The sequence below is a fragment of the Malus domestica genome, chromosome 16 (genome assembly GCF_042453785.1).
Source record: "Malus domestica chromosome 16, GDT2T_hap1".
Taxonomy (NCBI): Eukaryota; Viridiplantae; Streptophyta; class Magnoliopsida; order Rosales; family Rosaceae; genus Malus; species Malus domestica.
In genome coordinates, this window is record NC_091676.1 from 4,405,625 (window position 1) to 4,416,468 (window position 10,844).

General features: G+C 36.0%; 1 protein-coding gene across 1 annotated transcript; it reads right to left on the minus strand.

Annotated features, from left to right (window-relative positions):
• Positions 1–1,985: 1,985 nt before the first annotated feature.
• Positions 1,986–5,065, minus strand: LOC103431841 (uncharacterized). Its single transcript, XM_008370012.4, has 8 exons — positions 4,750–5,065; positions 3,901–4,009; positions 3,764–3,831; positions 3,621–3,680; positions 3,370–3,528; positions 2,948–3,094; positions 2,290–2,613; positions 1,986–2,204 (listed from the first exon to the last, which is right to left on the minus strand). The coding sequence occupies exons 1-8, from the start codon at positions 4,870–4,872 to the stop codon at positions 2,112–2,114; spliced, it is 1,083 nt and encodes a 360-aa protein (XP_008368234.1). The 5' UTR covers positions 4,873–5,065; the 3' UTR covers positions 1,986–2,111.
• Positions 5,066–10,844: the final 5,779 nt, after the last annotated feature.

Below are 10,844 nucleotides of genomic sequence, written 5' to 3' on the forward strand. Positions count from 1 at the left end.
ATTTTTATAGAGTTTAATTGATTTGTAGATATTTCATATAAAATTTTGATTCAATTTTCCCAAAATCTCATAGGAAGATGAGAGATTTGTGAATGCTTTAAATACATTACAAAATCTCTCAAATTCCCTCTAATTCCTCAACTTTTTGAAATTCTTTAAAATTTAAAATGAAATTTTAATTGAATACACCTGGAATGTTATAAAGTTCTTTAACATCCTAATTGAATACACCCAGATTTCTAAGAATTTTAATAAACCATCTTAAAATCATGATTAAATACACATTAAATTTCAGATAATCACTTAAAATCTTGATTGAGTACCCCTAGATTCATTAAAAGAATTAAAATCTCTCAAAATCTCAATTGAATACACCCCCTTAGAATGATGAGTAGGAGTTGCTACTCAAAATTGTTTGTTGTAAATTCATAGAATTTTGTGTTTATGATAAGAACCGTGTATATTATAAATCACTTTATAAAGATTATCTTTGCAAAAACTAAATTAAACTAACGTCAGATGTATTACAAACTGTCTATGTATTTGCTATAATAGATTGATTAAACGACTTTAGTTTTAATTCATTTTTTACATAAACAATGTTTACAGCGTGATTTATAATTTGAACGGTTATAATCATAGACACAAAACTCTGTGATTTGAACAATAAATTTTTTTAGGAACATGTCCTACTCATTATTGAGTAGTAAAGCATATTGGGCCATTATGTCCTAGTTGTTACCGATGATAGGTTGTTCAACTTCAATAGAGCTAAATGAAATTAGCCAAATATTCTTTGGCAATAAGGTTCTACTTCGATAATTACTTTTTAAAAAATGAAGATTTTCTTTTCTTCTAATTCCCTCTCATTTCTTCATCTCATTTTTTTTTTTCTCTCTATAAAAAAATTTAAAATAAAATATTGACATGATTTATAGTAACCGTTTAAATAAAAAAAAAAGAGGTAAAGTAACGTAACGAAGTAAACAAACAACCAATCTCTTTTTATAAAAAAAAATGCGAGCATCCATGTGTAGTCAGTGGCATGCTACGTCATCTTACTTACCCTATCAATATCCACTTCATGCGTAAATTCGTATCCAAATTGGAACATTCCATTTACAAGACTACGTGCACGTGTCTTTTTTATTTAAACAGTACACGTCAGAAAAAGAGAGAGTATCCATAACGATAACAAAATGGCCGATGACATCGACATACCATGAAAGAAAATTAGAAAAACTAATAAAAATAATTTGTAAATTTTTAGTTTTAATCAAAATAACAAAAAAATATTATAAGTGAATAATACCAGAAATGATTTTTTAAAGTAAAAATATTATTTTCATTAAAAGTGAATAATAACGGAAGTATTTCGTTAAAACTTCCAAGAAAATTTGGATTACTTAATTCGTACGCTTTAATCTGACTTCTCATTGTGTCTATCATTAACTGCTACTCATACGTTATCTTGGTTACATGCATAATGAAATAACGTATCTAACGATGACATACTGGCCTCAAATTTTATACTCTTATGCCTCAGTTTGGTGAACTTAATAATGATGGGATTAGATTATCGCCTCATCTACATAATATAGAATTTAGAAACGAAAAGTCCCCTCCCGCATGACTCTACGGGACAAGACTAGACTTAATCCCAACCATGCTCTGGTCAACCCACCAAACAGGTGGGTCGACTAGATGGGATTAGGCCTTTGAAATAGAATTGGACTGGCAAGGACATGAAAGACATGACTTGTAACTCATGTATAACGATAGGTTAGATAACCCACTCTACTGTGGATTCATAACCCCATCATATCTCGTACTGTCCATTTCACATTTTGACACAGCAAACAATGTACTGGACTCAAGTCTATTTTAGTTGGTCATAACCTATCCCAACCAGCCCACCAAACAGGCCCTAACAGAAATAAAGAATCAAATGTGGACAATTAACCGAAGAGAAAAAAGAAAGGAAATTAGCTGCAAAAGTCGATAGTTTTTCTTTCTCACTATTGAGTTATGCGTGCAATGTACCTATCCAAGCTCAAGATATAGCAATTACATCAGAGAGATTGAACATCTGAATTATCCGCACCAGCTTCTCAGTTAGCTTCCCCGGACACTTCTTTTGACACCTCTGTCGGCACCTGTAAGAAGTTCCCCAGCAACCTCTGATCCAAAACCATATTAGGAACCTGCAAAGCAAAGTCACTACTGAGTACTGTTTCGTACAAAGACACACATATACAAGTAATGTGCCAAAAACAGAGAGAGAGAAACCTTGTCTCCGAAGAAAATTTTAGTGTTATCAGCTATGGCATCGATGAATTTAAGCTCAAGAAACTGAGGAGTAAGCTTCAACTTGTTTGCTTCAGCTTCCTTCATAACTTTGTAGAAATCAGCATCTGCAAGGCTCCTTTCCCGAGCTGTGTACATCTGGTTTTCAATCTCCTGCTGCCTCCTAGCACTGTCCTTCTCCGTCAACTTTTGTTCCATGAGAATCTTACTGACATTGGCATTCTTCTCAGCCTCACTGATAGCCATCTTCTTCTTGGTTTCTGCCTCTTTCTCCACTACTCTCTGTCTCTCTATAGCAATTAAGACCTACAAAGTAACACGAAACAGTTATGATATAACAAAGAATGCTGTAACTCTAAAGAGAGGGTAGCCCAAAATCTTATGACAAACTTTTTGTTCTAAAGCATGTCCAATGTTTGGGCATCAAGTACTTGGGAGAGTAATTTGAGTAAAACTGGATATAAACAAGACTTCTCTATCAATATTCAGGGAAAATTTGTGACAGGAAATTATAAATTCCACAAAATAACTAAAAGGGGGGAGTGGAATCAGAATATATAGTTTATAAGTTATGTAATGTTTGTAACAGAATTATGGATGAAGAAATGGAATAAAATGAACTCTTTATCTTTATCATTACCTTGGTGCGCTCCTCTTCCATTTGCTCAAAGTTACGTCTTATACTTTCTGGGATGGTAGGCTTTGTAACACGGACATTGATGATTTCAATACCCGGAGCATAACGGGTACAGTCACCCTGAAGAGCTTCTTTCATCTTTTCATCAATCTGAAAGGGTATGTTTTGTTGACAATCAATTATGAGGCTTTGGATAATACTGAATGATAAAAAGAATTCAACCCACAAATATAATACAACAAACTAGCTCATTAAAACAATTCTTCAAAACACATGCGATAATCCTCAGTTTACATTACAGAAGAGAAGGAAAAAATATATGCTACTCGTGTATGTATCAGGCTCATTTGCATTTTTTCAAAACACATGCGCATATACTACAGATAAAAAAAAAGAGTAACACACTCATTTGCATTCCACCTTACCTGATCAAACACATCAATATAAACTTCTTGAAGAGAATGTGAGGTGCAGAACTGATTGATCTCATGATGAATTTTGTCATATATCCAGGTATTGTCATAATGGATACCGTAATTGAGAAGCGTCTCGTACACAAAATCCTTACGAAGCCTGTTTACAACCTGCAAAATGCATCCTAATTAGTGCATGCACAGTGAGGATATTAGAAATCTGACTTCACGCAACATTGAACAATAATATCGCATAGCCTTACCTCAATCTTCTCAAAATTGATCATGACACCCCCTTTTGTACCACATGGAATATCCCTCACCTGCAATTTTGTTAACAGAAGGTTTCAAAACTCTAACGAATAGAAAGACACCTCAATTTCCAAACACGGATTACCAAAGTTACCTGATCAGTCTGCAGGGTCACTTGAACTGGTTCAAAATGGGTGACCAGAGGCAGCTTGAGATGAAAACCTGAAATTTAAAATAATGAGAAGCAGGCAACGTTAAGGCCTATGCAAGCAACTTCTCAATGCAAATTACCTGGATCTGTAATTGTCTTCAGAAGAGCGCCTCCTCTCCAATATACCCCAACATGACCTTCTGGGACTTGGTGCAGAATGGATAGAGTTGTTGATGTTGGAAGAACCGTCTATAAACATCAAGACGTCCCAGGTTTAAGAATTTAGCATACTACTCGAAGTTCCCTGGCTAGCATATCATATAGTTAAGCAAAAATACAATCCAAGTCTATTGCTACTATCATTACGGAAGGATTCCCTGTGATTCATCCATTAACCTGAACAGGTCGTTATGAACACGTGTATTAAGCCAAATGCTACAATTAACAATCACAATCGTTTGAGGTAGCTCAAACAATTGTTTGTGGTGGTCTAAGAAAAATTCCGAGAAAAACCTTCAATTCGATCCATTATTGAGTTGAGAAATTGCATAGTTCTAATTCTCAATCAACCAATGCAAATATAAGATAGAGGATTAATCAAGTCAGCAGATGAATTTTGATGCACATAATCATGCTTAGCAAACATATAATCATTACTTGACATGACAAAAGAAAGCATTACGAAACTGTAATCCGTAATTAATACTTTCAACACAAATCTATGCATTAGGTAGAAATCAAGAACAGATACATTATACTCGAACTAGAGGAATTAATTGAACCATCATAAAACCTAAAAGTGAAACAAATTGATGTATAATTGAGGTAGTACTGCATATCAATTGATGGATTAAGCTCGAAGAAAAACCCTAAAACACGATGAAACAAACGAATATCGAAGAAATATAAAAGCAAATTAGTAGTGAAAAAAGAAGACCTAGCCGGAGTTCTAAGTTGGAGAGCAAAGTATGAAATGCGAGAGGGGTTACCACGGCGAAAATGGCGAGGAAAGCGAAGAAGACAAAGAAAATGGCAGAGGAATCGCCGCCGCCTTGAGGTGGTGGCTGAGGGCGATTTTGTGGAGCTCCTGGTCTCAGCTGGTTTGGATCCATGGCGGTTTTTCTCTCGCTCGCTCACACAGTGTGCTCTACTGCTCTCGCGTTTTCTTTCTCTCTTTGATTCCTTTTTTCGGGCAAATCGGAATTGGGTATTTAAAGAGTAAATTCACTTGGTGAACAAGATAAATTTTTAGTTGTAACGGGAATACGGATGATACATCACGGTTTTTATGGAAAATTTTAATTTTTAAATTATTAATATTTTAATACACATAATTCACTATTTATATAGGAACATATGATGTACCATCTCGTGTGACAGTCACACTGAAAAATCTCATGGTGAACATTGACCGTCTGATGAAGTGTGAATTACACGTGGAGCATCGAAAGTGGGTGCAGTTGCTTCAGTGAAATTTCGTGTGTAAGATTGGTGCGATTTCACTGTTGCAACGGCTTTCTTGCGGCCGCAGGTAATAGGAAAAAACTAAAAAGACTTTTGATTTTAGTTTTTAATAGAAGACCTTTTTCAATCTTGACTTTATATTTTCCAAAAATTCTAAATTTCCCACTTATATATATATATATATATATATAACGGTGACGAAGAGATTATTTACTATGCCGAGAAGCCAGCCGGTACACCAAAGTGTTATAATAAAATTGATTAAAAACTTAAAGAAAAACAAATTTCAACTAATTATATTATGAAACTTGGTGTATCAAGTCGTCTTACTACCACATTTAAAAATTTATCCCTCCTATAATGTGGCCTCTAAGCGTGTATACGGAAGACGGAGAAAATCTAGCAACCATGCCTAAAATGTTAGCCTATGCTGGAGTGAGTGTTTACTCAAGTCACTAATTTCTCAAATTCCTTATTGTCTACATGTTACTTTCACCATATTTCTGTTGAGATCGTGTGCTCTTGGAGAAGGGAGGCTATAAGGCTGGAGAGATCTTAGTCTGGTGTTTCTTGTATCTTTTTTAGATCGGCCACTTGCATTGTCTGTTTCCTTTCTGGGGGATGCAGCTGTGGATTTCGGGATGAGTGGGGTTATAATGTTAGTGCCCAAGTAGAATTGGTACGTCTGAAATTTGTTTTTTCATTGGATTTGAGAAGTTTTTGGAAAACAGTCATGCATTGACTGGCTGAATGGATTGAAATGGACCGTTAGAAGACAAAAGGACGTAGTGGAATTTATAAATTTGACATCTGAGTTCCGATGGATTTTGGTTATCTTTGGTCATTTCAGCCTCAAAAACAATGTTTAAAGTTTCGTAATAAAAACGGGACATTTCGGTTTCTATCCAATTAATGTTTAATTAATATTTTTTAATTTCTAGAAATTTTTTGAGTTGTTCCAAGCGGTTGTAATCTTTATTTAAGTCACCTAAGGGCACATTTGTTTGACATGATTAAGAAGGATTGGACTGGACTAGACTATAGTCCTTTATTTGGTGTGCATCCGGATTAGCTTTAATGAGCTTAACCCGGACTCGCTTGGATTAACAACCTCCTTAGCCGTTCTTAACGAGCAACCCCGAAATTGGGCGAACTCATAAGCCAGAGCAAACCAAGAGATTTTCTAAGAGATTTTCTACGTCTTCCCTTCGTCCTCATCTCGCGTCTTCCCTTCGTCCTCATCTCTGCATCTTCCCTCAACGTCGACATTGCCGTGCTCTCTCATCGTCGTTTTCCTCACCCTCATCTCTGCGTCTTCCGATCTCTGCATCTGCTCGCCCTAATCTGCCTCGAGTTGTCTGATAAACTTCGATTCTTCTATTAATTTCGTCTATTTGTGTTGCAGATGGTAATTTTACTGAGCTTTATTTGATTTTGTTATTTTGGGTTTGAGAAATTTTCAATCATAGACCTCTGCACTTGAACAAATTAGGGTTTTGATATTTAGGTGAAATTGATATTAGAATTTGGGGTTTTCATAAGATGAGATGGAACTTGGTAATTTAGGATGTCAAAGTTGTCAAACTTGGAAGTCCTACCCACATGCTGTTTTCGATTTTTAAAATTTGGGGTTTCAACAATGGGAGTACTTTGTGTGTGTGTGTGTGTCTGTGTGTGTATTTGTGTACTTTGTGTGTGTGTGTGTTTGTGTACTCTGTGTGTGTGTGTGTACTCATTAACGTGGGGGGGGGGGGGGGTGGGAACCCAATCAATTCCACGCCGGGGGGAGTGAGGGACCATCGTCAAAGTAACAGATAGAGACCAATCAACTCCACGCCGGGGGGAGTGAGGGACCATTGTGTGTGTGTCTGTGTGTGTGAGTACTCTATGTGTGTGTGTGTGTGTGTGTGTGTGTGTGTGTGTGTGTGTGTGTGTTTGTGTACTCTCTGTTTGTGTGTATGTCTGTGTGTGTGTGTGTGTAATTTCAGTTTGTGTGTGTGTATGTGTGTTTGTGTGTACTCATTAACGTGGGGGAGGGTGGGAACCCAATCAATTCCACGCCGGGGGGAGTGAGGGACCAGCATGTGTGTGTTTGTGTGTGCTCTGTAAGTGTGTGTGTCTGAGTGTGTGCGTGTGTGCTTTGTAAGTGTGTGTGTATTTAGTTGGTGTGTGTGTGTGTGTGTGTAATCTCTGGAAGTCAATGGCCTGAAACTGTACTGCTTGTGGTGCGATTAAGTGATTAATAATCTATTTTAGCGGTTTTGTGCTACTTTCACATTGCATTGATTGTTTCATATGAATATTCAGAGTCTCCTTGTTCCTTGTTGCATGAAATGGCTTTCTCTGATCCAATTTTTCTTTTTCCCTCATTTAAGGCACTTGGAAGATAATCATTTTAGTGGAAATATCCCCTCATCGCTCGGGAGCATTGACAACTTGCATGAAAATAATATTAGGCTTGACAACAAAAGTGCTCAAAAGTTCGATTAGTGAAAAAGAAGCTGAACAGCAGGTGCGAAAGAACTTTTTTTTTTTTTTTACACGAGATTTCTTGTCAATATTTTTTTTTATCATATGCACATTTGTTTACTGCGTGGCTGCTGTGTGGTCTTGGTCCTGTTTAACACTCATCCTCTGCATATCACCAGATATGGGGTAAAGCTACACTGTCATCTTATGAATCCTCTAAATGTTGTTGTTTCTGTTGGTATCTTTGTATCGCTGAAGGGCTTTTGTTTTGTTTAGACATGTTTGCACTTTTTGCCACTTACTAGCATGATCAGGAAGACTGAAAATTTCTGCTTGCTCCATCCTTCCGCATAGTTGAGTAATTTTCTCTAGAATCTACTGCTTTTGCTGAAAGTTCTGTTGTAGACTGTATGTCAAACAGTCAAAGTCTGTTTTTTGTTCTTTCTTGGTATCAATTTCAAATTTTTACTCGCAGTTTCTACAATGTCTATTTGTATAGAAAAATGGATGAGAAGAATTTGGTTTTATTATTAGTTTAAGCTCAAATATTTTTATATTCTATACTGTTGAATTATGGGAATGTTAGCATTTTAATTTATTTGTCGAAAATGTTAATTGTGACTGATTTGTGAACTTTATGGAGTAGAGTTTAACTTATGGTATAAACCCATTACAGACACCTCTTGATTTTCTTGCTATTGGAAACACCTACCTTATAAGGCATTTGAATTTGAATGTCTGCTACAAAAATTTGCATGTTCGGTGTGTGTGTATTCTGCACAGTTGTTTGATGTCCGTGTGTGTGTGTGTATTTTGAACATTTGGTTAAACAGAGGTTTACGGTTATCTAGTTGGTTTATAACCATGATATTACAATGTGAATGTTTTGTACCGTGTGGGGTTGATGCTGAACTGCAATATTCTGTGGTTGTTGGTTGCAGAGAAGATGAGCATAAACGGAAGGCTAAGGCTAAGGTTACTGCATTACATGTGTCCTTTAATTTCCCTCTTGACATGCAATGCCTAGCAATGACAGCAATCCTCATGCTAGTCTGTTCTCTACATAGTTAGCACTGACTAGTCTTGTTAGACACACGTTCACAGTCGTTTAATAAGCATTTTGTATTTAGAGTTTAGTTTTAATTTTTATGTTAATAGAGGAAGAATATATGTTGGCTCGAGCTCGGATTCAGAAAAACTTTTTTTTTTTTCAACATCAGCTGTATATTTGTTGAATCAGCCGTATATTTGTTGGCTCGGCCTCAGATTGACAAAAACTTGTTTTTTTCAACATCAACCATATATTTGTTAGCTCGGGCTCGGATTGACAAAAAAAAAAAAATTTCAACAGTAGCTGTTTATTTGTTGGCTTGGCCTCGGATTGACAAAAAAAAAAATTTCCAACATTAGCCGTATATTTGTTGGCTAGGCCTCGGATTGACAAAAACTTTTTTTTTCAACAACAGCCGTATATTTGTTGGCTCGGATTGTGACTTGGCTGGTTATTTTTTTGTTGATCCAACATTAATTGTGACTTAGCTGGTTATTTTTGGGTTGTTTCAGAATTCTTTGTATACCATTTATTTTGATCTAGTTCATTTCGTATCATAATCATTTCATTTTCATCACCCTTAATAACAGTAAATATTACATATATAATGTCCTTATTTTTTTTTCCTTTTTTTTTTTGTTTAGATAGATATGGATCGAAGGAAGCTTTTATTGATCTTATTGTTAGAGATGTCTCATTTGGAGACAATTTGTATTTGTACGATTCTTGTGTTGCTGATGCTAAGGGCCAAATAGAGACATGTTGAACAATGCACTTTGACTAACCGTTCACTTGTTAGACGAGAGATTAATTTGTGTTATTTGAATGGTATAATAGGGAATACTGATATTGAATGTGTCAACGAATTGAGAATGGATAGAAGGACTTTTGACATATTATGTGACTTACTTCGTCAAGATGGGAGGGTGAAAACGGATGGTTTGGTGTCTGTATAGGAGCAGGTGTGTATGACTTTACAAATATTAGCACATCATACTAAGAATCGTAGTGTTGGCAGTAGATTTTATAGGTCGGGAGAGACTATAAGTAGGTATTTCAATAGCGTATTGCAAGGAATTTTGCGATTACAAGGTATCCTACTAAAAGTCCCTCAGCTTGTGCCTATTGAATCTACAAATCCTAGGTGGCGATGTTTTAAGGTATGATGATAAATTTTTTTCATTTTGCCTAAGCTTTAACTCTTCATTCCCTTTATATAAATTAACAAAAGCTTTTTTTTTTTTAGAACTGTTTGGTAGCATTAGATGGAACACACATTGATGTGCATGTACCTGAAATTGACAAACCAAGATACCGAACAAGAAAGGGTCGAGTTGCAACTAATGTGTTAGGTGTGTGTTCAGGAGATATGCAGTTCATATATGTGTTTCCGGGGTGGGAGGGTTCCACATCAGACTCTAGAGTGCTACATGATGCAATTACTAGGCCTAATGGTTTTAAGGTACCAGCGGGTAAGACTATTTGTTAGTCTCAACTTTGTAAGTTAGGTCTACTTTTGTTTGTCAACTACAAAACACTAATAAGGTCTGCTTTTTTTTTATTAGGTTATTATTACCTTGTAGATGGTGGTTATACAAATGGTGAAGGATTCCTTGCACCCTATAGAGGAATACCTTATCATTTATCTGAATGGGAGGGACGAACACCTTCTAATAAGAAAGAATATTTTAACATGAAGCATTCTAAGGCAAGGAATGTAATTTAACGCTGTTTTGGCTTGCTAAAAGGAAGGTGGTCGATACTAAGGAGTCCATCTTTATATCCGATAAGGACACAATGTCGAATAATTACCGCTTGTTGCCTACTACACAATCTTATTAGGCAAGAGATGTCTGTAGATCCAATGGAGAATTTTCCAATAATAGAAGATCGACAAAATACAGAAGAAGGTGAATATGTTTCAAGAGATGTCTGTAAATCCAATGGAGAATTTGCCAATAATAGAAGATGGACAAAATACAGAAGAAGGTGAATATGTTGGTAGTGTTGAAACATCTTACCAGTGGACTACAAAGAGGAATGTCATGGCTCAGGAAATGTATAATGAGTGGAGAGCAATTAGGAACCAGCAACCGAACT